General features: G+C 51.5%; 1 protein-coding gene across 3 annotated transcripts in view; it reads right to left on the bottom strand.

Annotated features, from left to right (window-relative positions):
* Positions 1-26578, bottom strand: part of SRGAP3 (SLIT-ROBO Rho GTPase activating protein 3) — a 101763-nt gene that overhangs the window by 24583 nt on the left and 50602 nt on the right. For all 3 annotated transcript variants that reach the window (XM_086755191.1, XM_086755190.1, XM_086755192.1), the window contains exons 4-9: positions 20199-20261; positions 14284-14469; positions 12730-12858; positions 2055-2276; positions 1456-1557; positions 1014-1211 (exon numbers count right to left, since the gene is read on the bottom strand). In XM_086755191.1, coding sequence (XP_086611317.1) covers positions 1014-1211; positions 1456-1557; positions 2055-2276; positions 12730-12858; positions 14284-14469; positions 20199-20261 — 900 coding nt within the window. The remainder of the gene's footprint in view (positions 1-1013; positions 1212-1455; positions 1558-2054; positions 2277-12729; positions 12859-14283; positions 14470-20198; positions 20262-26578) is intronic.

A 26578-nucleotide genomic window follows, 5' to 3' on the forward strand; every position in this document is an offset into this window, starting at 1 on the left:
ACTGCCAGGCGCTCTGCCTTTGTGCAAACAAGTGATGCAGAGCGAGAACTCCCCGTGCGCGCGACCTTCCCAGGTCAGGGACCATCAGACACTCTGCACTGGGCAACACTAACTGTGCGGCACAACTTCTCATTTCATCGTGAGACTGTGTGACACGCGGTAACGTTCAAGAGTAAGCAATTTTATAGGTAAGAGGGAGACAGAGATGGAAAATGAAAGACAGAATGGGAAAGGTCAAATTCTTGCAAAAAGCATTTAAAAAAATCCCAAACACAACTCAAAACAAAACCTGCAATTTTGCTGCCCCTGAATTGGAATAATAATACTGTTAAGAGAAATTAGACACTTTTTCTAAGCATATATCACAAGCTGCTGTTAACTTTAGCCAACTAGCCATGCTTAAGTGAAGGCTACTTCTGCTGAACTGATGGCTCGTTACTTACATTGCACGAACTGTAACAGAGAACCTTAGCTCTGCCTGGAGTGAACTACGGGAGCACGGCTGCCTCCACCCAGCACGCACACGACAGCGAGGCACAGCAAAGCCAGGCTCTCGCAGCCTCCTCCAACACCCTGCACGAGATGCAAACCACTGCTCAGGTAACCCATGGGCCAAGGGCAGATTTTAGCTATGTGGGCCAAAAAAGGAAGGCTTAGCAGATGGTTTGAAACTGTAAAGGCCTGCAGGAACAGCCAGCAAATGGTGACACGCAGGGAGGCTGGCTGGACTCCGCTGCCCTGCTCCGAGCCACTCCTACCGAGTTCTGTGAGCTTTCGGCCACAGCTGGTTGCTCCAGTTGTTGCTTCAAAAAGAAGAACAAGGGAGATGCTGGATTGTCAGTCCCTATGCACTGCCCTGCCACTGAGACACACATTCCAACCCCAAAGCAGACAGAAGACAAATACTCAAAGCGACGGAATTGGTGCTTGCTCTTCACTAATGAGCACCTAAAACGGGCCTCAGCCCTAGCAATTAATGCTTTGTGCCCTGTTTCGCATGAGATGAGACTCACTGTAAAATAGAACATTTCGGTTTCCTGCTGGTTGGCTCTCCTCTTGGCAATGTTTATTTTGCTCATGTAGGTCTCTGATGCAGCCGATTTGACCGACTCAGTGGAGCGACTATGCTGGAAGGCGTCTGAAACATCAAAGTCTTCCACCGTCAGCATGTCCTGCAGAGTCTGCATTGTGGCATCCAGAGTTTTTCGTACCTATCAGAAACAGAAGACAGCATGGTTTTGAAGCCGAGTGGGAAAGTGGCACATCTTGAGCCGAAACAACTGGCCAACAAGGCAGCTCCGAAGTACTGGACTTGCCCTTGGCGCTAGCTGCTCAATGGGAGCGCTCAGCGCCGTCACTGGGAGGACTCCACACCAGAAACCCCCTGCGGAACAGGCAAAAAGCTGAGCAACGCTGCCCACGAGGCCGAACACGAGACCCGCGGCGACTCCTTACCTCTTCATTCTCTATCTTGAGGGTTGCCAGTCGCGACTGCAGCTGGTGGTACCGCATCAGCAACTCGGTCTGCACAGGCTGCTGGGCACTGACCTGACACACCTGAGGCAGAGCGGAGCCAGAGAGACAGGAGAGCATTCAGGGGGCCGTGCACTGACCAGACACACACATTGAAATACCCAAACGATTCTCTCCAGCACCCACAAGCTCCTCACAGCCTCCAGGGAGGCTGCAGCGTCCAGTTTCTAATCAGCAGTGTCCCGGATCCCGGCCAGCACAAAGCATTTTCTACCCTGCATTTGAAAGCTGCACTCTGAAGTCTTCCAATTACAGCAGGTAAAGCAAAGCTCCACGTTACAAACCTGCTGGGCAGCTCAGCTAAGGATTAAAGCACAGGCTTCCTAATTGGGAGAGATATGGAGCAAGAGGCAGGCTGAAAGGAGGAGCCCTAATGAGCCAAGTATCTCATTAAGAAAGGCAACCAAACAGCAGTGCGTGAAGACAGCACCGAGACATAAGGAGTCAGAAATAATTTAACAGTGATGGTTGAGAAGAGGAGGAAGCCAGCACCTCTGCAGCCCCCCGGGTGAGTACGCTACCTCATCCCCCATGTGAGGCTGGAACTCAAACTTCAGCGGAGGGCAGAAGACCTGGTTGCACATGTCCATGATGGTGTGCTTGTCGCTCCGCGCATCCAGGTTGTCCACGGCATTCTCGATGACGTCCAGGCCCTCGTGGCGGGAGGTTTCCAGGTTGTACTCGGCAGACAGGTAGGTCCTGAAGGTCCGAGCCAGGCTGGCGTGGAATCCCAGGTCACAGCACTGAGGAACACCGAAGAAGGGTCTGGTCACACAAACACTCCCACCCTTGCTCTGGAGGGTCACGTGTACATTGAGTGCCCAAAAAAGCATTGTTCGCCCCAGAGAAACATCAGCCCTGTTGTACCAGGCCATATTTACCAGCATACTGCAATACCACGTGAAAAGGCAAGAAGGAAAGGGGACTGAAGGAGAGGTACCAGGGAACAGACAGTACACTGACTGCACTGGACCCTCGCCACGGCCCCACGGTTTAATAACCCTCATTTTACTGGGAAGGGCACGGGACCTTCTCGGACAGGACAGAGGAAAAAATCATCCAAGCACTTTTTACACAAAGAAATCATTTGCCCAAGTTATCCAATACAGACGGTTGTTAAGCAAGATGGCACTGAAAGATGTGCCCTGCAATATGTGCAGACCCTTTCTCCGCGCTGGGAAGCGGCCTTCGTCTCTCACAACAGAGCAGCTTCTCATGCATAACTGATCATTCTCACGTTCACCTTGGGGAAAATGATAAAACTCGGAGCCAACTGCTGCCAAAATACTGTACATTAGACAAAAGCTTGTTTTTAAACTCTCCTCTCCATGTAATTGAGTTTGGCATGTTAAGTACAGCAACAGCATAGGGATGTGCTGCTACGAACGCTTAATCACAGCTGAGCAAAAAGCAACTCTCAGCAACCCTCAGCAGCTCTCCTCCCTGGTCCCAGCGGCAGCCCCGACACCGCACAAACCCCCGCGGCGCCCGGCTCCGCCCGGCAGGCTCTGCCGCGAGCAGCCTGCCCAGGAGTGCGGGGCAAGGATGGGCACCAAGAAGCACCCAAAGTTTGGATGCCAACAGATGTTGCTCTGTGGGGAAAGGCAAGACAGAGAGGAGGCTGGAAGCGGGAGCACGCTCGTGGGGCTGTAAGGAGAGTGCAGCAAAACAGAAGGGCTGCAGTCCAAAACTGAAGGACATCTATTTCTGGGATGTAAGAGAGGGCTGGAGTTCCCAACAGAGGACGTAAAGTTAGATAATTATGGCTTCATCCTCTGTGAGGAGTTTCACAACCCCATGCCCCTGACACAGCACGGGTTCTGCTGCGGGGTGCAGCACGGCCTGGTCGGCACAGCGGTCAGCAGAGCCGTACCCGCGCTGCCCAGAGCTGCGCAGGTACCTCTGCGTGCAAGCACCGCGATCGGCAGAGATGGGCCCAGGCGCAGGAGGGCTGCGGGTCACAGGGACACCTCCACGGGAGAAACGGAGCGATCCCGTGAGAAATACCTGCATGTAGCACCAAACTAACCCTTGCCAATGAACTACTTTTATTACCTGAAAACTACCAAGGGACAATTTATATTACAAAGTTCAGATGCTTGGCTGCCACCCAGATCAAAGGAGGAGCAGGAAGTCCTCACTGTCCGAGCTGTAACCAGAACCAGCCCGGCACGGCACGGGCAGGCGAGTGGTCAGTCAGCTTCAGCCCCAGTGCAGCCCCACCAAAACCCCTGCCAGCACAAAAAGCTACAGAAAAGAGAAGAAAGATGGCTAGCGTGATCCCAATGACCCAAAACCAGACCAACTTTTCCACAGCAGCAGAACTCCCTGCTGGGAGTCCCACTGAACTTGTCGGGACTCCCTCCCTCACTTAGTTTCACTGCTTTAAAGGCCTCGATGGGGACAGGCACGCTGCGCTCGTATATCCGTGAGCGGGAATCGGCCCCGTTGTGATTTCACTGCTTCTTTATCGCAGACTGGACCAAAACTCAGCTCTGCATGTGACTTGGTCTGAGCTGAGGGTTGTCTCTTCAGATCCACGGAAAGCACGAGATGGCCTCTTTGGTTGGAGCTGCTCGTGGCACCAGCTGAGTTTTCCTACTTCAGCTCGAGTTTGTCAATACTGATGTTCTGGTGCAGAATCCCTTTCCATGCCTTTCTGCGTTGGTTCCATAACGCCTCTGGATGCTGTGCAGCTGGAGAAGCTGGGAATTCCATGGGAAATCTTCCCTTCGTTTTGAACGCTGAACTCGTGCTGAAGCTAGCAGTTATCTGCGATGCCCAGATATCAGCGGCCACTGAAAACCAGGGCAGGCACTTCCCTAACATGGTGCAGCCCTTGAAGTCTCTGGTGATCAGCACTGTGCCGGCTGCTTCACACACCAGTGCCCAGAGAAAAAAAGGCAGAGCAGGGACTGCCACTGAATTCCCAGAGAAACACACAAAGGGGAGGGGGAAAGAAAAAGAAAGAAGAAAAAAAGACTTCAAACTCCTGCTCCCAGCTCCAGAACAAATGGCATTTTCTCACCCCTCTCATCCCTTTGATGGAAAATAAATTAGAACCACACATAATAATCCTTAGCTCCTCTGCAGCGCCTTTCATCTGGGGAGCTCAAAGCTCTTCCTATATTAATTTACTAAATCTGGTAACACCCCTGCAAGGGGGAGATATTACAGTGTTCAACTTGAGAAACAAACCAGCACCCCAGAGCTTCAGCAAGCTGGTTTTGGCCCAAACACCATGGAAGCAGCCAAATCCGCGTGTGTGTCTCACCGCAGAGCTGCGCCGGTGGAGGGGCCGGGGGCTGCAGAAAACCACTGCTGGCCATTAATCCCAGTGCCAGTAACCCCATTTTAGACACAGGAGAGAAAACAGAGAGATGCTACAAAGTTTGCGTGTGTAGATGTGGCACGTGGTTTAGTGGTGGACTGGGCAGAGTTAGGTTTACAATTGGACTTGATGGTCTCCAAGGTCTTTTCCAACCTAAATGACTCCAATTCTGTGAAAGCCGGCGAGTCTCCAACCCTGCACAAGTGTTTCAGCGTCTTCCCTTGGGCAACCACAATCAGGCAGCTAAGGGAGCGCCAGCTCTCCCCGAGACTTGGCCACAGCGCTGTGCCGAGGGTGAGCTCTTGTGAAAATCGGGCCTGGGATGGTCTGAGCCAACGGGGCGGTATGCAAGCCATGACACTGACCACAACCGAGGCACCAAACTGCGCCAGCATGGGAGACGAAGCAACGTTCTGAGAACAAAGCGACACCCAGCAAGTGGAAAACGTGGGAGCCCAAACCGCTCCAAACACCAGCAGTGAGCTTCAGCCGTTCTCAGCAGCGGGCAGAGCCGCCCCATCCCCGTGGGCAGGCAGATGTCCCCGCACAGCGCTGCTGCTCCGCTCGCCCTCCTCGTGTACTCGGGCAGGGTGACAGCAGTTCCCCCCGCGCACCAGCCAACTGCCCTACGCCCCACGAGTCCGACGCCATCCTCACGAGAGAGGTGACGGCAGCGGGGACGGTGACTGGCGGGCCTGGAGGAATCTGACGGGGTTTGATACGAATGCCGAAGCTCTGCAGAGATGCCAAGCATTTTTACATAACCAAGGTGCAACGGTAGTGGGCTCCAGAGAGGATGAAATGCTTCCCAAAGTGCTGAGGCACCTGTATCACTTCCTCACTGGTTAAACAGTTAAATACACGTAACCGATCTGTCAGAAAGCGTGAAATAATGTTGTACCAGGACAGCACTTGGCCATGACAACGCTGGGTACCATGTGAGATCCTAACTCATACCTGAAAGTATCTCCAGCTCTCAGGAGGAGCACTCAAAGAGAATACAAACTGCTTCTGTTCCCATCCGTTTTTATGGAGAACGTTTCTTTATCGCGTGTTAAAAATGCAGAAAACCAAACAGCTGCACCTTTGCAGCCTTCAGTCGCTGCACTTCCCTCAAAGCAAAACAGCGTTGAAGCAAACCCGGGGACAGAAGGTGTTCCAGTGAAGGTACGGTAAGCGCGTGTAAAGCAACGCTCCACCACGACGAACAGGCTCTGCGCACCAGATCAGGCAGCACAGGAAATTAAACCAGGCTGGGAGCCAGCAGAAAGGGCCGAGAGGCAGCAGCAGCCACAACGAACCGCTCAGAAAGGACGGGAAAAGGCCGTCCCCTCTGATGAGTATTACTCCTCAGGTGCCCCAGCAAGTCCGATGGCAGGTGGGAGCTGAGGGGACGCGGAGGCGCGCAGCAGCGCTGGGGCAAGGAGGCGCAGCGATGGAGGCGCTCACCGCACGGCACCTGGGGGCTCAAGGCTCACTGAACTTTTTGGCATTGAAAAATGGGTGCAGCCCTAGGAATTGCACTATTTTAAATACAGAGACAATATCCCCCAGACTGACCACATCTTCTAAGCTTTAGCAACTCAAGGCCTAGCCAAACCTGATCAGCTCCTCTGGATGTGATGTATGCTGCCAGGCCGGCTTCCTCCCACAAGGAATGACGAGCCCTGTTTTAAAGCGTTTCCTGAACGGCATGAAGGGTCTCCCATGCACACCTCAGCCTGGCTTGCGGCGCTCGACTGTTACCGTAAATCTCTCCCAAAGCAAGTCCTGGTCCATCGGGCTCAGTGTTTTGCCTGAGGCAGCAACCACGACATAAGAACTCCCGAACAACTGATTTATTTTTAGCCAGACAGGGAATGATATGTGGATATGGCTGCAGAAGGACAGGATCCTCCCTTACCCTTGCAGTAATCAACTCATGCCCTGAAGCATGAGATTTGATTATTTCTAATCAAGGGTTCCTTAACTATAAATATTACAGAGCCAAATATTATGTAGTCCATTTAAAAATCTAGCTATCGCTAATGAACTCTGTGGGCTCTGGAGCAGGTTTCTTTCAGAGGATTTTTAACCAACATTTTGCTCCTTAGTCTCTCTACAGCAACTCCCTCCCCCAGGTATATTTTCTTAGGGCTTTTAAAATGGGCTTTTTGGTTGTTTGGGGTTTTGGGGGTCAGGGGTTTTGTTTGGTTGGGGGGGGTGTTGTGGTTTGGTTTTTTCTGTTTGTTTTTGGGGTTTTTTTTGTTTGTTTGGTTTTTTTTTAAGATGAATACATTGGTAAATTAATCTTTTAAAGGACATCAAGATCTTGACACTATTCTTTCAAACAACTGGGAAAAGCAGCCAAAAGTATCAAACAGAAATTCTTTTTTCCAAAGGGAAGTACTGATGCTGTTCTGTACCAAGCTACCAAGGCCTATCAGCCAGACTGCTCGCCATCTCCAGGCAGTAAAATTTACAGACTGCGTGACACTTCTAAACCATAAAACAGTCAGCACATGCGCTTAATTAACTTAGCAAGCTAATCCCAACGTCCATGGTATCCACGTGAGGAATAAATTGTTTTCGACAAGCAAACTTTGGCATAAAATGTAGTTTTGCCAGATTATTAAAGCCAGGGCCAGCACAACTTAAGAAACATGTATAGCTTGGATTCTTTCAGTCTAATACAGAACTCTAAGAACAGCTTAGTAAAAATCGTTGTTGTTACTAGAGTATCATGATTTCTGGCTCCTGCTTACAGGCAGGCAGCTGTTGTTAATAACCTGCATAGAGAAGAGCAATGTAAGTTTAGCAGACCAGAGTGCTGCTATACGACAAAGTGACGTCCAGTTTCTGAAAGGAAATCAACCAAGTGCACTGCTTTCCCATCTCTCTTCATTCACAGAAGCTCTGCGCTGAAAAAGATCATACAAACCTAATCCTTTTTCTTAAAATGCATGAAGCTTTTAAAGGCATATGGATATTTCTGATTTTACCACCCATTTCCACCGACCATCTCTGCCCCGCCCGGGCACTGCCCACGCCCGCGCTCCTGCCCGGGGCTCTCTGCAGCTCAGGCGTGTTTTGTCGCACCCACGTTAGAGCCCACGGGTTAACTCTGCAACCACAGCAGCGGAGATTTTGGTTCTTCACCGGCCTACAGGAGCTGGGGCATCCCAGCCAGCCCCGCATGCCTCGAGACAGCCTAACTCCTCCTGATGGAAGCTGTTTACTATTTTATTGCTGCACTGCTGGCTTTATTTGAAATACTCTGAAGCCAGATCTCATAGGTGCAGACGCAGTGCACGGTAAGCTGAGGAACAGGCCTGGGAGAGCACTGAGTTTTGAGTTACAGATGCTGCTCCGCATGACGGCGCAGTGACGGCGGTGCTTTGCGTGGAGTTCCCACGACAAAACGTACCTGGCTCTTCGGGCTGGCAGGAGTCGGGATCTGGCAGAAAGCCCACACAAAGGACAGCGTGGGAGGAACCTCTGTGCCTTTGTGGAACTGAAAGGCTCTTTATGCTGGAAAAATTGCTTCAAACAACAGAACAAACCCCCCAAAGAGGCCCTCTGCTTGTATAAATCAGTATCTCTTCAGTAAGGCCAGTGGCGTCACGCAGAGCTGCCTAGGTCAGGGAACGTCCCTGTGCGATCACACGGGGAAAGGACGGCACCGAGCGAAGCTGCTGCCAGCGCTGGCTCCGCACGCACAGACGTGCACAGGCAATCAGCTGCGGATGGGCACAACAATGACATGAGCTGCACGAGACGCCTAACCCCAGGTCCTGCTGAAGTGGTCTGCGGCTTCAGCACCTCCCAGTCTCCCTCTCACTCAGAGGCTGAACCCCGCACACAAAACACAGCCACGGTATCCGGCAGCCCAGTGCAGCCAGTCCCCTCGCCAAGGCCGTCGGCACGGCGCGGGACCGCGTGCCTTCTCCGGCAAATGGCAAATCCCAGTCAAACCTGAGCATCCCGGCTAGTCTGCCACCAACCACGCAATTCCCAGGCAACAGCACCCCAACTCCCAGTCCTCCACAGGACCCCGCACTAGCTGGAAACACACAGATCTCCTCACTTGCTCTGCTCTGGTCTTTTTTTTCCTTTTTCTTTAAACATATATTATGTATTTATACATAGATTCTATTTTCCGGCCTCTACTCTCTTGACATTGCTGCAAACCCTAAAGCTTTCCTGTGAGGTACATAAAGCCAACCGAAGAGTTTTGGCATAACAATTTTGACTGCTCTTTCTGTTTCCCAACTTGACCAACATCACTTGCCCACGTGAGAAATGACAATGCCATCAGCTAAGCTTTCTAGGGACTGAACAATTCAGCAGGAACGTGTAATATTAAATTCCTCAGAACGCTCTTCCTTCACTTGTTTGTCCCAGATGTGGCAAACACACCACTCGCAGAGAAGCGTGCTGCTGTTTCAAAAGGATTTACAGGAGGCTGAACAAGTTTTGGTGGATCAGTACATACCCACACCGACTGCGACACTTCACTCTGCTAAACCTAGCGCTATCTTTCATGTGACCGCTTCAAAATCTCTTGCGGCCATTTCACACAGAACTCCAGCCTTATCTCCACCTCACATACGTGGCCAAAGAGATTAAATTGGTCACATAGTTAATGACAGAAACAAGAGACGAACCCAGGCATTTTAACATAAACACATGCTGCTTTCACGGGAAAAGGCTCAACAGTGTAGTTTAAGTGCAAGTCTCATTTGATCTGTTTCTATATTCTCTTCTTTTCTAAAGGACAAAACAAAAAGGCCACTGGAGACAGAGGGAGGGACAGACGCGCTCTGTGGCACTTCACGGCTGCTCTGATCGAGTTTTACATTTCTCATTAAAACCACAGCCCTGGGAGGACGCTCTGCCCTCTCCCGGAGCAGCTGGGACCTTCTTTCTCGCCAGAGCAGGAGATTAGCAGAACAGCTTTGTTATAAAAGTCGCCATTCTGCAGTGATGCTGAGGGCACAAGAAATGTCAAGGCTATGCCTAATAGATGACATTGGGCCATCTGGGATTTGGGGGAAACTCTGCTAAATTAGCTGCTCCAGTGTCCTGATGGTTCACATTTGTGCACAAATCAAAAACCTGCACATGGCAATTTGTGCTTGATAGGAAGGGTGTGCGCAAGTCCCCACCGCCCCTCCTGGGTCCCGGGAAGACAGCCCAGCACCTTGTTAATCATCCCCCTTGGTGACGTGGGGTGGAGGAGCCGGGAGAATCTGCATAACTGCAATACATGGACCCCGCTAGGACCCTATTAAAGCACGGCCAGTCAGGCTTTGGGCTAAACCAAAACTCTGTTCCTACCACGAAGCCACTCCGCACTCGCTCTCTTCCTGCACACCCGCTCCTCCCGTCGGGCATGGACCCCCACGCCCTGCATCGCCCGCTCTGCTGCGGCCAAGGGCCCTGCTGGCTCTCGGTCAAAGGCAAAATTCACCTTCTCTGCTCAGAGCCCCTCTGCTGCGCCCCACGAAACGGCAGAGCTGCCCCACGGGGCAGAGGATGCACGTCCCGCCGTGGTACAGACCCGGTGCTCACAGACAGCACTGTCCTTCCTCAGAGTGAAAGGCATCGTCTGAGACCAGCACACTAACTTTATAACCACATCTAAAAAGATCTGTTTTCTTAGTTTTCCATGGATTCTACACCTACCGAAAGCCCAACACTGTCTTTTCTGGCTGTCTTTTCTTTCAGCCACTCTCAGTACTAGTGGGACACAGCGAATGGGATCCTCTTCTTCTGCAGTGTACCGAAACCCTTCTTGCCATGCTTTTGCAAAATACATTGAATCTGTACAAAAGCCTGCTCAAATACACTGCCCTTCCTTTGGGGACTTAAAATCAGGACACCTGTGTGCAGCTCACACGGCCAGTATTCTGTTTCCTTTGGTGAGCAGAACATAGAATCAGGGGAATTTAGCTGCACAGAGTGGAGGGTGCTTTAGCTGAAGTCCCCTGAAGGGATTCTTGGAGTGCGGAAGAAAAGCCATCTGCTGACTCCGGTGGAAGTGTCAGCGAGGAAATAAAGTTGGGAGGAACACCGTAAACAGCCAGAACTAAAGTGGAACTGGGCAACTCTCCAGGAAATCAAAGTCCCCAAAACTCCATGAAAACATGTCATTCTTGCTTAAAAAAATAAATAAATGAGAGACAGAGGAGAATACACACAACAAAAAGCAGAAACCCCACAGATAAATCAAGGTGTTATCATACCTTGCTGTTCAAATGTCTCCATGATCAAGTTAGTAGTTTTTTAATATGGCTTAATACATCCTAAACAGTAAAAGAAACATAAAGGACATACCAAGAGCATTTTATTGTATCTCAAAATCTTGAGATCATCAGGGGTTTTGCATCAGACTTACTTTAATCAATGCTTAGAAGAATAAATACATGTTAGTGGGTTAGTAAAGGAGATGAACACTCCAGCACATTTTTAAACTACACAGTTAGGTGAAGATTAAGCCAGAAGACTAACTCAGGACTCAGAACAGTTATTTGTGTGCTCACTGAAGCAACTCTAGCAGGAAGAAACTCTGCACAGTGCAATCTGTATCACTGTGAAGATGCCCATTAAAGGACGACATGGAAATCCCTTCTTCTGAATCATTTAAAAGCAGTGTGTCGGAGGCGCTGATACACACGCGCGTTCAATTCCTACCAGCGCTCTGAAACCTGCTTCCAGCAGTTCCTGCCCTGCGGCTATCTCATGCAAGGAGCACTTCAGATACAACTCAGCTGGGAAAGCACTTCCAGACGTGCTTCACTGCCTGCGCGTGCTTCACTGCCACCAAAGCCAAGGAGAGCGGGGTGCCTGCTCCTACTGATGGGAACTGCAAGTGTGTGTAGTAGAAAGAAAAATCTGCTTCAACAACAATAAAGAGGCTGCATCTGATCTTCCTAGGAGTTTATCTGTTTCAAATGCAGACTAATCGATGGACCAGGAGGAAACCTCAGGCTCATCTGGCTTGCCCCAAGGCAAACTCTCCTCCAGAGCCTCTGCACTTTGAGGAGCTCCAGCTGCAGGACATCCTGCTGTGAGGGAGCCACAGCAGATGAAGCCGTCACTTCATCTGCGTGGTTCTGAAGGCAGAGCCAACATACACCAGCAACCAGACCTCAGCACGCTTGTGAAAGGCACAGAAAACACCCAAGCAATTTCTAGTTTGTAACAGTATATCAGATGTGCAGTTCAATCCAGAACCCCCTGCTTATGTGCTCAGAAAGTGTTTGGTCCAGGCTGGTGCATACCCTGCAGTTATAGTGAAAAACTCCATCTTTTTTTTCCAGCCACTGATGAAAGAACTTTCTATGTAGCATAAACATGGATCGGTTACTTTGTGGTGTGATCATGTGGCCACCACAAAGCTCAGAGGAGGCCAGCTGGGAGTGTTGCCCAGAGAAGTTGTGGATGTCCCATCAGTGGAAGCATTCAAGGGTAGGTCAGACAGGGCTTCGAGCAACTCGATCGAGTTCAAGATGTCCCTGCCTATGGCAGGGGGCTGGACGAGATGACCTTTAAAGGTCCCTTCCAACCCAAAGCACTCTGATTTGTGACTTCTACATAACAGCAGCTCGAGCTCTGCTCATACATGCCCACACCAACTGGGAGAAAAGTCAAACGCACGCATGCAGCTAGGATGAAAAAAAACCACCACAGGGGGAAAAAAAAAAAAATCCACATGTACAGCACATTTTCAGGCCCCAGGTAAGCATATTTTAAAGCCTCAACAAATACCCCTTCATCACCCCCACATGAGAGCACGCTGAAGGACCAAACCACGCTGGAGGTTTAGCCGCGCACCTCGCAGCAGAGACCAGGCAGGGTGCAGGCAGGGAGGGAGCACTTACGTCAATGAGGTCAGAGACGTCGTGGATGTAGTATTTACTGACAGCCGCGTTGGTGGCTGCCAGGTTCAGCAGGTAGTCGTTCCTGGCTTTAGTACACTTCAGCTTGTTTTCAGAATATTTGGCTTGTCTCTGAAAAAGCAAAATGGAGCATTAGAACACAAATAGGATGCTACTTCCCTTGCCGCAGGGCCCCACAGCACCCTGCAGCTAGGGTGTGACATGTTAATTAATAAAATTTGCTATCAGGTATGAAAACAGGCACCCTTGCCAGGATGGAGAAGACATCTGAACATCCCTGGTACTGTCAGCCAAGGCACAACGAGCGCGTTCTGCTCAGATGTGCCCAGTGCACCCCGAGCACAGCTGCTCCTCCTTTATCTGCGCATTCGTGGAGGTTCTGGCATCAATCAAAAGCAGTGGGCCAAATTTTCCTCCTCAATACGCCGACGTACATTTGGACCTGCTCCAGATTTATGCAGCTGTATCAAAGTGGAATCTGGCCCAGAGGCCCAAGCTACAGAATTTAGAACAGGGCCCAAAACTCCATAGGAAAGCAGATGTGCTTGGATCCAGGGCATTCGCTCAGGCACATCACCATTCTAAAGGGTTAGCACAAAAGCTTAACCCTTCCCAGAGGCTTGCCACTAGACAACGTCCTGGTGCTGGGTCAACATGCACGCGAAAGCTTCCTGGCTGGGGGAGCTATTGCTTATTCTTAGAAATTAACAGAAAAAAATAATCAGTTCTGGAGATCCTAAGATCTGGGGGGACTTGCCGATGCTGGAACGGAGTTCAGTGCCTTGGCTAGCAGAGCTAACTGAATGCTGCGCTCTAACTCCTAGGCAGCCTGCAGAGGAAGAACACTGCTGGTTTGTGTATCAAACCCTTTTCTTGCTCCCTCACACCTCTGACTGAAGGAACCCTGGACAGCTATTGTTTGTTGTTAAAAGCGTTGATTTTAAAAGTAAAACATGAACAAACCACAGCCCTGTAGCAGTGTCCTGTGTCTGGATCAGAAAGCACCCCTGTGCCAAGCCAGACACATTGGTGCGCTGCCCTCAACGTCAGCACAGCCTCCCGGGTTCCAGCCCAGCGAGAGCCACAGGCAGCTGGGGTATGAGCACCTCCCACCGCCCGTTTCCATCGTGTGCTCTCAGAGCCGTCAGCCTCCAGCCGCCGTTCTCAGCCCTCCCTCCAGAGAGCCAGCCTGCAAGCCGTCACAGGTGGCCACGTGGCTCCACCACCTCCTCCAAGGCTGCACTGCCCAATGTCCCCCATCCCCAGTTCCTGTTGAGCAGCATCTGCCCGACTTTGGGTCAAATCCTTGCTGCCGGCTGGTTTTGACACTTCTCCACAGCCAGGAAGCAGTAGAGACTCGTTGTGGCCTCCTCAGACTGCCCTTCAGCAAAACACACACAAGCCCACATCCTCCCTAACCCCTTCTCAGGGATCCAGGAACGGCTGCACTGAGACGGAAAGGGCTGCAGACAAATCTCCGTGCCCGCAGGGAGCCCTGACCCCAGCCCCGTTCCCCCATCCTTCCTTCTCACCCACCTTCTCCTTCATCTTCTCAATCTTCTTGACGGAGCTCCGGCGCTGAGGCCTGTCCTCGTGCCGCAGCAGGTTCATGCTGATGTCCCCTGACTTGTTGAACTGCTTCTCTTCCTGCTTCTCCGCCTCCTTCAGCTTGCTCTCAGCACTGATGCTTTCTGCATGATACATGTGGTAGGTCTTCATCACCTGAAGAAAGAGAAGTTTGTGAGTCGCCCTGCCCTACGACCATGTGAAGTACAAATGTACAAAGAGACAACGACGGCCATGGGCAGTGTGGAGCAGTCTCAGCTGTGCCAGGGCTCTTTGAGGCCACCATGGCACCAAGGAACAACAAGGTGGGAAGGAAAACTCCATAAAATTCACCCCATCACTACCCCTATTTCAAAACGGCACAGAGCTGGTGTAAGAACCGTTGTCCCCGCTGCAGGGACAGGCTGAGGTGAGCCTCCAGCACGTGCCTGCCTTCAAAGAGCACTGTGATTTCTCATTGCCCTGTAGGAAGATACACTTAACCGAGCTCGGCAGCTGGCATAAGGGTCTCCACAACAAGACTGTGAGTAGACCAAAGTCAACTTGAAGTTACTTTGGACCCAGCTGCTCTGTTCCTACACTGGAACTTGCTAAGCCAACCCAGCAGCATAACCCCTGCTCTAGCATCCTGACAGGAGACCCCATCCTGAAGTTGGAGGAGCTGCAATTTCCAAGCAGAAACGGAGTCTGTTTCCCATCAGCACTTAATTCTCCGCTTGTTGCCATTGGTAAGCACAGCCAGTGCCAGGGTGGACTGCAGCAACACCTCGTCCTTTAAATCCAAGATCGCCATCAGTGGCTCCGGATGGACGATGCTGATCTACTGCCAGGAAAACTCCTGCAGGCAAAACTCTTACCACAGCCTTTCCTTTCAGATACCAGAGCCCAAAGGGCACGTTGTGATCATTTTAATGGAGCTGGCAAGAGGAACACATCTGCTCTTCTCTCTTTATGCCTTTAGTCACATTGTCCCCTTTCATCATCTCCCTCAGGACACGGATGTTTTGTTTCACATCGCCCTGACAAGGCTTGAGATGCCTGACTTCTCGCTGAAGACCAGCGCCACGTGAAGCACCCGGGCACCGCCGGCAATGGCACGGGGACGGGCTCGCCTCACAGCCACGAGTTAAAAAGGAGCAGGAACCCACAAAAGCAGAGTAACTCTGCACAGGCATTAATGAAGAAAATACGGAGTTTTCCTCAGCTGTGGCTGTCGGCAGGAAGCAGGAGTGTTTAGCTTGGACGAGGTCAGGCTGAAACATATGATCTCTCCTCTTGCCAGGCACAAACCTCAGCTGCCAGTGAGCTCCTAATGCCGCAGCGAAGCCTGCAAAGACGTGCCATCGCTGGGAGCCACGATCTCAGGCGACGGCAAGGAACAGTAAGCAAAGGCTTGTGCCTTGTTTCTGAGCTGCTTTATTTCAAAATCCTGCAAATTCTAACACAGGATCGAGCCAAATCAATTTGAGTATCTCAAACTGCAGTTTCTGCAATGAAGCTCACAGGACATACACGAAATGCACAATTTCTGGGGTTTTCCTACGGAGAAAGACAAGAGGGCTTCTCTGAGCCCTCCTCATCCTCCCTGTCTCCAACTTTCTGTGAAAAACTCAGAGGAAAGTGAAAAAGTCCTGCACTCCACGCAGTCGGGCAGTAATGAGAGAGGATTCCCCAAGCACCCAGAGAGGCCCTAACGCAACGCAAGAGAAAAGCCCAACAATTCAACAGTGGTCCAATTTGCATGACTTTTGTGAAATGTAAAGGTTATGAGACAGTTTCCTAACCAGAAAAATGTCAGCACAATTCATGGCTTGTCTCTGCTCACCCATGGCTACGCTGCTCTGCCGCAGGCCTGGGGATGTGCTGCTGTCGCCCCTTTCCCGCTGACTCCAACGGCTCCCGCGGCTGCAAGGGGAATGCCGGCAGCCGGAGCGCAAGGCAAGGCTCCGCTGCACCGAGTGCTGCAAGGAAGCTGAGCCCCACTGCAATCTGGTACCTTTGCACAGGCTCCTGCTGACTTATTGCTATACGAACGGAGAAACCGCGCTTAATGGAGGCCCTTGGTCCTCCTCCATATTTCCCCCTGCCTGAATCTGAAAAGGTAGCATGGGAGCCAGGTTTAGAAGTCCTCTGAAACCTCCTTAACAAAGTGCAAAGAAGCCGATACCCCTTCAAATATTTCCCCAGACTTCAGCATCCATGTTGCTGAAACAGACGCCTTAAGCAGCTCGCTGTGCTGACTGTGTTCCCATGAGCTGCCATGCCACACCACTCGCCCTTGGAAATCTGGGGGATACTTCTGTTTAGTTCAATATCTGCCTTAATTTTGGATGGAGACCACCTGCACCGCAGCCATCGGCCCTCTGGATCCCCAATTCCCTCGTGCTTCCTGGCACTTGCAATCGAGTCACGCCATCCCTGTTTCACGCTATTGTGTCAAAGAAAACTGCCACAGCTGCGTCCCTGGGAGCTTTTCTGCAAATAAGTTAATTAGCTGCAGTGGAGGGAGAAAAATATGTTCCAATGTTCATTAGTTATTTAACAACACAAACTGTGTTTTCCAATATTAATAACATGTTCTGGATAGAGGCCATTGCCAAAACACCGGCTGTAAACAGCACTGTTTGCTGTCTTCAGCTGGAAGTGCTTTGTGTTTCTGCACAGCTTGTCGTTAAGGTTCTGACCCCGCGGAGGAGCCAGATCAAAACCCCAGTGACTCGTGGTAAGACAGGCTCAGGCCCTCCTGAAGCCGAGGAGACCAAAACACAGGGTGAAGCGGAGATGAGCACGGCCACAGGCGCGAGCCTGCCGCAGGCCCAGCCCGCTCCTCTTTGGATGGAGCCTGTGGCCAAGCTGAGGGACAACCACAGCGGAAGTGCTAAGAAAGGGACAAATCCATCAGGCCGATGGGCGCTGACCTCCACCCCCCTGGTCTTTTAAGAAAGCACGGCAGCAAACACGCTATTTTCAGAGTACTCCTACAGCGTGATACAGAGCAACACACCAACGCGTTTCCACCACGTGATATGCTCAGTGGTTTCTACGGCCTGATACTCACAGAGAGCACCCGCTAACCGTGGAGGTCTGGCCTCCGCCATCGCAGCGCTCCCGACAGAAAGGGAAGACTTTCTCCAGCCAGCTCACGGCCTGCTACACAGGGAATGATGACTATTCTCGTTATTTTTAACCTGGGTAATGTATCTGTAGATATTACTGTAATTAATACAATTCATTTCACAGTTACTGATCCTATTCCATGACACCCTGTGACAAAGGATCGCACCCGCTCACATCACAGCACTTTTCTGAACTCGAACGCGCTGCCTTCAGCTCCAGCTGTGTCCCTGCGTTACGGCAAACGAAGCCCACACATCAAACAGCACGTCGTTAGAGCCACGCACCACATCGCGCACCACTGATGGAAACCACCACCAGAACGGTGCTCTGGGCTTACTGGTTTTCTCATCCCAATTTTGTCTTGACTTCTTCTGATGGGAACACATTCACACAGAAAGGGACCGGTAAGCAGTGGAACAAAGAACCTCCAGCCTTTACCCACTCCAGCTCGATACCTGTCCGATGCAGGAATCCAAAGAACGCAGCTGGCTTCGTTCACAGCTAGATTAGTTCCACGCAAAACTGCTCACAAGCAACTCCTGCTTCAGAACGAAAGTCAACTACTTCCTTTTTTATTAAAATTAGCATGGGTTTGGGGTTTAGTTCTTTCCATACAGGGAGCCCACAGGCTGACTTACATCAGAACAGCAGCAAGGCTGAATTAAAATCAGTTCAGTTATTTTGGCTTAAGTTTGAGACAGTGAATGCCCGAGAAGCCTGTAAAAAATTATACAGTTTCCACACAGTGCTCAGAATTCCCCTCCGAAAGGCTTAAAAAGCAGCCTAGCCAGGGCACGGCTGTACTGCGGATACAAGGCTTGGCCACAGCAAGAGAAACTGCTTCCTTGCACTGACAGCAGCCAAGTGACGTTCTGCAAGGAGCAGCTCAGTGTCCTTCGAGCTGGGGTCCCTGTTCCGTGTCTGATCCTGTCAGCAGCCACGGTTACTGAACGCACTGCTCCTGGGCACCACACGTGTCGCAATGAACACGGCAACGCCGGGCCAGTCCTGAGGATGTCCCAGAACAACGCCAGCACGCCCGATCAACCAGCAAGCAAGCGTGCAACTAAGCCTGCTCCACCTGATGTCGCAAGGACAGAAAGCTACTGACTGGAGGGGAGCGGGTGTACACTGAACAGATTTAAGATGATCTTGTTTGCTGACAGGGCCTGCTTTTTCTTCATGTTTCATCGTCATTTCTGAAATAAGCCTGTCTCTTCCCCGCTCTTTCCCAGCCAGATGACACAGTCGGTTTGTTATCTTAGCAGCAAGGTCAGTTCAAAGAAAACACAAAGCTCTTCCAGCCGTTCCAGTCTGCTTCACCACTCAAACACACTCTGCTCAGCGTGTGGGAGCAAAGCAGTGAATGGGGGGGAAATCTCAGTTCCAGTGAAGATGAGTTTTGCCACAGACTCAGCGGGAGCAAAATTACTCTCTATGCTCTTCCTTGGCCAGCTGCACGCACGTTGGACCTCAGCCCGCTTCTGACTCTCGAGCTGACCTACCCGTGTCCCTCAGGTGGTGCCCCTGTCTTGGGTCTGGGTTCTGAGTGTGCTGGTCCACAGATACTAGGCTCAGCCCAGTCCTCGTTAGTCTTTCCTTGTTTGGCATCTGTCATGCTGCCGTTGTAATTAATCTCAATTAGTCACCACCACTAACACAGCTTGTGACATTCAACCATCAACAGCGCATTCCCAAGTCTCAGGCAAGTCTTTTAATGCAACCTGGCTGTCCACCCACACTGCAGGTCTCGCAAAAACTGAATCCTTCAACAACCAATGCAGAAATAAACCCGCTAAGTGAAGATTTATGGCAGAAATTTCACATAATATCACTCACGCTCTGTTGTTTAGGCCTGTTTTTCAAAAAGATGGAATAAAGTGGTTGTTAAGGAATAAACTCACTGCAGTGTTATTTATGTACCAGTAAGAGGTACAACTAAAGAAAGCTAATATATCGTTTCCATTTTCCCACACAAGACAGACTTAATATTCCTTTGTTGATGCTAAACCACAAACAAAAGGAGAAACAGACAATTGCTAGGAGGCAAGAGACAGAAGCAACACAAAGGCTTTTACTGCCCTACTATGAAAACCTGCTTGAAGAGCGATGCCCTGAATAGCAGCTTACGATTTCACCAGAGGCGCAGAGACAGCTTCGCAACCAAAGTGCTCCTTGGAGCAGGGTGGTGAAGCTGAACACACACAAGCAAAAAGTTTTACACGTTCCTCAGCAGAAGGTCATGTTCAGCCATCATCCACAGGCCACCAGACTCACGGGAGCAGGCCTGGTTTCAGCCACGAACGAGCATCGCCAACTCAGAGCACAACCTCTGAGCCGTTAGTGCCTGGAAGACATCACCAACTGGGTGAAAATGGAAAGGCGCCCAAAGGAACACGGTGTAGAAGGCCCGGCAGGTGAGAGCGTTACGGACACCAGGGATCGCAGCAGATCATGCCCAGAACATCCCCATTTACACTTCGGTGAAGCAGTTACGTGGCACGATCCGCCACCTGATGTGGCTGCAGAAGCCCTTCACAGCAGGACCGCTGGGAAACCCTCCTTTGCTGCCGTCAAAACCAGTGAAGAGTGAAACGTTGCTAACAAAGGCAAGAGGAACAAACAGGCTGTGCTGCGGGACGGTGGGAGGGAGAGAGCCTTCTCAAGTCACTGCAACATTGAACAGACATTTTGTTCTAACAAATTACATTGCTGATGCTCCCCTCGCTGCACAGGCTAGGCATGGGTAGGATCAGCTCGTTACTCACTGTGTAAAGCTCGTTGGTGACTTTCAGGAGTTCTTCATGCATCTGTAAGCCAATCTCCTTACTCTGGAAGACAAAAAGAAGAAGAGTTGAGACTCTTACGCTCACAGCATGCATTTCTGAAAGGAAAACAGATTTTGGATGGAAGAGTAAAACTGTATGACTTCCAAGTACTCCATGCATATGCGTATCCACCCTTTTCTCCAAGCCACAATCACAAGAGCGGGCTGCACACGCTGTGGACGGTACTGTGACAGCACTACCCTGCCAGAAGCATGTCCTCAGCTGTGCTCAGCAGCAGAAGCGCGTTGCCCTCTAGGCCCCGCCCGGGTTGAGCGCTGGCAGCAGCGCACTGCCACTCAGCCCTCACTCCCAGCACACCATGGCTCCAGAGGACCTCACACCACTCGAAGGGCATCCCACTCCAGGCATAGACAGGAGGTGTGGACAGGGCCCTGCAAACGCCCAGTTCAAACTCAGGAAGGAGAAATGAGGTGATGGGTTTTTCCCGACTAGCTGGCCAAAGGTAGGCAGAAGGTCTCCAGCGCTGCCAGAGCCCTGGTATGGGACACCATGGCACCAGCAGAAGGAACAGAGCCTGGGGATGCCGGCGAGCTGGTAGGACAGGGAAGCAGCGAGTTGTTGTTCTCCTCTTTTCCTAAACCAAGTGACCAGCCTGATGCTGACAAAGCCAGAAGTGCTTGTGCCCAGCCCTTCCACCCCTGTGTCCAAGCTAATCCCCAAAGGCTTTCACGCTCATCCCAGAGAGAACAAAACCACAGCAACCTCTCTCCTGCCTGTAGGGTTTTTCTTCCCTCCTTCCAGCTGACAATGGAGTGGGTGGACCTTGGCTGCTGGCACTGCCCGTCGCAAATCCCTTCTGCCCCCTCGGAGATCTGCTCGCTCCTGCCTCCCCTGCCAAACCCCAGACAAGCCACTCCTTGCTCTGCACTGGAGTTCACAAAACCATCTACATTTTAATTCTAGATATTACTTAAAAAAAATAAAACAGCCCCGTAGCATGAGAAATGCCCCAGGGGCTTATTTACAGCGCTTCAGAAGTCCTGTCTAATATCCTTCCTGCGCCGGGAGCCGGAACGACAGCATCGGCAGGGCTGCCAGTCCACATCTGGGCTCTGTCTTCTCCACTTCCAAACATTAAAACCAAAATACAGATGGCCTCCTCTCCCAAGCTGCCTGTGACAAGTTTCAAAGTAAACTGGCATTCTGATTTCCCTTAATTTTCTACAAATCCTTAACAAAATAAAATGCGTGATTATAAATACGAACGCACACAGTACAGCAAACCCTCATGCTGTTTCACAATCGCTGCATTTTCGTCTGAGGTTGATGTTTGTCCACGGATCACCCAACCTGGGTTTCAGAGGCCTCGATGAGGAACACCACACAATTTTATTTATTTATCCTGCAAACACACAGGGATTAATCCGGAATTACAGACAATATCGCTTTGCCCTTCCACTGGCAGTATTTCTCTCCAGCCCACAGCAAACCCACGGTGTGGATCCAACACGTAACGCCCGCTGCCATTCTGGGAACTTGTTTCACGCCAAGACTGGCAGAGTGCATGGAAGTTGGGCCTACTACACAGCCAGAAGAGTGTTTTATAGCTTGATTTTGCCTATTTTTCCACAAAACCTGCATTACTGGATGAGGGTAAGTGGCTGCTGCATTCTCCGCGCACAGCTGGCGACGTGTTAGTGCTACGTTAACTCGCCAGCATCACTTAAATTACGCAATAAATCGCTTATACTGGCATTCTCCCATCACACAGCATCCCCTGTCACTCTACCTGGGTTCGAGAGGTTTATTAAAGATACGTGCTGCTGTACTGCAGCTTCCAGCCAGTGTTGGTATTCTAGAACGCAGACCATCAGGGCTCCCCAGCCCCAGGACTTCCAGCTGCAGGCTCGCCCTGACCACGACCCACTCTCCCCGATTTGCCTCTGGTAGCTCATTTTCACTCTTCTGACCTGAGTGAACCAAAGTCTCTCTCAAAAAAGACATTTTATTACAAAACAGCTACACCACAGTTATATAATGAAGTTTCCAATTTCACAACCGCAGCAGCCAAAGTTCAGCAAGCTTAGGAGAAAGCTCACTGTGAGTGTAAGAACTCACGGCATCTCCCTCCCTCCGCCCCCCTGTCCGCTGAAATCCCATTATCAGTTTGTATTTTCACTTTTCCTGCCAAGCAGGATGAAGCAGATCCAGCCACCTACCTCCTCCAGCACAATCACGGCATTTCACGGGAGAGGCCGCAGCCCGGGGAGCCGCTGAACATCCCAGCTTGGCTGCAGCTCAAGCCAGCTCCTACTCCGAAACCCAGCGGCTGATGCTCCTGCAGATGTGCGTGCGCTGCTTTCCCGCCTCCCTTCTAATTACAGCCCAAATCTCTCTGTGGAATCTTCTTGGCTAGGAAACATTTATTATAGCTTGAAGATGTGTTTCAACTAAGTATAGACACCCTCCTCTCCCTTCCGCAAAAAAAGTCCAAACCAAAAAACTGAGCGGTTTCCTTCAGACTTCCTCAAATAACGCCATGTATTTTTGTGCAGTCAGGGAAAACAACAGCCCATCACCTTCTTGGCTGGGTGGCTGAAGAAGCCACCACAGAGAGGTCTCCTAACTACAAGCTAACTGGACAACCTACATACTCTAAAAGTTTAACCTTAGATTATTAAAAGTTAGACCTGAACACAAAGAGTGGAGCAAGGAATCTAAAGAGTAAAAGCACTCACACCCCGTGAATACCCAGTACCTACTGCTTATCTGTGAATTAGCGCCAGGGATCCGGAAGAGTCCCCTCTTCAGAAGCTGCGGCTGATGCACACTGCCCCCGTTCTTACGCGCACGAGGTGTCAAGAAGATGCCAGCTACCAGAAGGTGCCAAGTACCCCCAGCCACCTGGAGACCCCCATCCCTTCCCCTCCTGCTGACACCAGCAGTCACTGGCTGGTTTGGAAAATCTCACGGTGGGTTGCTAATAAACAAGAGCTACTAAAATTGTGCACGCCTCCAGACACGTCCAGGAGAGGAGTTATCTGAGTCAGGGCCTACAGACGGGGCCCCAGGCCTGCCGCTCAGTCCCACAAGTATCCCGCAGCCAGCCCTGCTGTCCTGCCCCAAGCCCAGGCCCCGGCCTGCCCAAAGCAAACGGAGGCGCACGGGCTCGCGGCCGGAGCAAGGGCCCAAAGTCGGCTGCAGCTCCTGCCTCTGCCCCACATTTCCCGTCTGGCGGAGGAGAACGCCACAAAGCTGTAATTTTCAAACCTAATTTTAGACTCCTAAATAGAGCAACCAAAAATGGCTCACTTGCCAGCAGCGTGTCGTTCCCACGAGTCCCGCTGACATGGGGGGACCACAGGTGGGTACCACATTTAAAGACCCATTTTCCTCCAGACCCTGCACACCAAACGCCCTGCACCCTGCCACTGCAGACCAGAGTGGTCCGTGGCATCGTCAGAAGTCTCCCGGCATCCAGGAGGGCAGCATCCAAACCTCGTGACGCCGGAGCCTCTGCCAAAGGCAGGCAGGTGGGAAGCTGAAGGACGCGCCTCTCCTCCGAATCTGCTGCCTCCCCTTTTATAACAGAGAAACTACATTTGTGTTTACGGGAGACAACGCCAAAACATCACTCCAGCTCCCTGGCACCCTCCGCAAAGCCCAAACTCCACTTTAGCCGCTTGCTTTATGCCTTCCGTTCCTGCTACAAAACACAGTTACTTGCTGGGGCAGCGACGGCTTCAGTTTAGCAGGTTTATTAAAATTCCTGCTGCTGCAGACAAAGCAAGGGGAAGCAGCAACATAGACTACTGGCAACGAAGAGTGCTTATTTTAAAGAGAAAGAAAAGACCTCCCTTCCAGACAGACACCACTTCTTCATTAAATCTCCATCCAGGGCACTGCGGCATGGGGCATAATTAAATTCACTGTCACGAAACTTAATTAAATCTCACACTGGGGAATAACGTAGCATGGTTATTTTGGACATCGCAATGCTCTGTCTCAAGCGTATAATTTCCTGTATTCCATACTTGGAAGAAGCAGCAAACTTACTCCCTTCTGCCACAGCAGGAGGAAAAAGGGGAGACGACACCTGCCTGGCCGAGGGGCCGGTGGTGTGCCGTCACCCGGGGTTTGCCTCTGCCAGGAGGACACGTTGTGAAATTTCATGGTGACAGAGACTCGCGCCAACAACAGATCAAGTCAGATCTCTGTGGCAACATATCTTAGCATCCCCATTTATTGCCTGCCTACTAGCAACATTAACACACTCACCTTGGTCATCTCCTGTGCCAGGAACGTGACTCACGCTGGAAGCTCCAGGGAAATTTGCCCAGTTGAGTTTTCTTCCTCTGCTTCCCCATTAGCAGGGCTCGCCTGTCTGCCGGAGCAGGCAGGGAGGCTGGCTGTTCATTTCAATGGCACAGGCTAAGCCACAGGCCAGGGATGCTCAGACAGGGGACACCAGTCCTCAGTGCTGCCTGCGGAGCTCCAGACCTGCCCGCAGGTCCTCCCCGCAGCACCCTTTTGCAGGAGCTCCATGACACCCTTAAATATCTGCGCAGCTCCGCAGCGCTCGCAGATGGGAGACTGCATCTCACCCCAAGAGACCAGCACTCTGCCTACAGGTCCTACATTTCCCAGGAAGGCTCCTGCTGGGAAAGAGGAGACAACACCACAGAGGCCACACGTTCCCTGTGTTTCACGTCTGCCACCCAAGCTCACCTCACCACACCTACGCTGACCTCTGTGTCCCCCAAACCCCAGCTCACCTCACCTGCCAGCCGTGCTGAAGAGCCAGGAAGAGCTGGAGAGTCAAACCCCACTTCCACTCTTGATTCCCTGCAGCTCTGCACCCCCCACCCAAACCAGCCACCTCTCAAAGCCACGTGTGACACCAGGGGAGACTGCGAGGAGGAGCTGCAGGCTGAGCCACCACCGAAACAAAGCCACCCAGAGCGGCTCTGAGCCGCATTCAGCCCCTGGGTTCTTCAAAGCAATCCCAGCTCAGAAAGCCTCCTCTGGCTCTGTCTGCCGCTCCCGGCGCTCATAGATGCTCTTCTGATGGAAAACACCTTGGGCACCAACTGTCAGACCCAGCATGCCAAGCCAAACCAAATGAGAGAAACAGCAAAGGTCTTTACGGGCTTCACTGGCCCCAGTTCGGCATCTGCAATGCCACACCTGCAGCTGAGCTACCTGCGCGTGCTGCAAAGAACCAGGAGAGCCGAACCCCGCTCCAGGGCGGGCGTCAGCATGGACCGGAGGGCATGTCAGACATGTCCATCTCTCCACACACGTCCAGAGAACTGACTCAAATACATGGCAAAAGTCTGGAGGTGAAAAAGATGCACCCCATCTTTCACATCTTGTACTGAGAGATTCAAATCAGACACAACAGTTTCTTCGCCCCTTTGTAACCATGCTGACCCTGCACCCCAGTGACACCCACAACCATTTAACCAGCAACACCATGGCCTTTCTGTGGCAAACATCTGTGCTCCTCTTTCAGCCTGGACACACAGCTCCTGGTCTCCAGAGGACATCGTGCCCCACTCGAAAGTCTCTCTGTAGGAATTTGTTACCCTGCTTTGGAGAACAGTCGTTTCTGGGCAGCAAGAAACCATACCCACTAGAGGACAACTGCCCTTTGTCACTGCAACGATAACCCGTCGCTGCAACAAGTAAATGATATCATTACTGGGTCTTTTCATAAAAACGCTGAGACTCATTTAATATCCTGGCAGGCTCCCTCCACTGCACCGCCCCCAGCAGCACAGCCCCCAGCCTTGGTATCGCCAATGAAACACGGTGGGCTCGGGTCTCCAGGCTCCAGAAACTCCCACCACCAAAACTGCCATATATATACACATGGCTTCAGAGCAGAGGGTCACAGAAGCAGGACCAGGTGTCAGGAAAACACCCAATTTACAGCCCTGTTCCTGCCTCACATCATCCACAGCGATGGGACGCAGTCGGAGCCCTGGACTGTAACAACATGTTAGATACCGAGTTCTGAGGCACTGCCAGAAGGACAATGCTCAGCTGGTTTAACCACTGAGTCTGGGGGATGCGAGCCGTTACCAGCCCCAGCTGAGGCGAGGTCAGACCTGGGGCTGGCTCAGCTAAATGTCTCCAACTCAAACGCTAAAAGCTCAGCCGCCAGCAGCTCCTGCTTTCCTTCTCTCTCGGTAAGGCAGAAGGCTCTCCGGCCAGGCATGGCGCGAGGCGCGTCTGAGCGACGCACGGCCGAAAGCCAGGGACGGTATGCTGCCGGTCACCAGGAGGGGAAAAACACCTCAGTGGAGATGAACAAAACACAACACCCCAGTTTACTGACGAACAACCCCACTGCT

Source organism: Chlamydotis macqueenii, chromosome 10 (assembly GCF_036417535.1).
Source record: "Chlamydotis macqueenii isolate bChlMac1 chromosome 10, bChlMac1.mat, whole genome shotgun sequence".
In the NCBI taxonomy this organism is placed as follows: Eukaryota; Metazoa; Chordata; class Aves; order Otidiformes; family Otididae; genus Chlamydotis; species Chlamydotis macqueenii.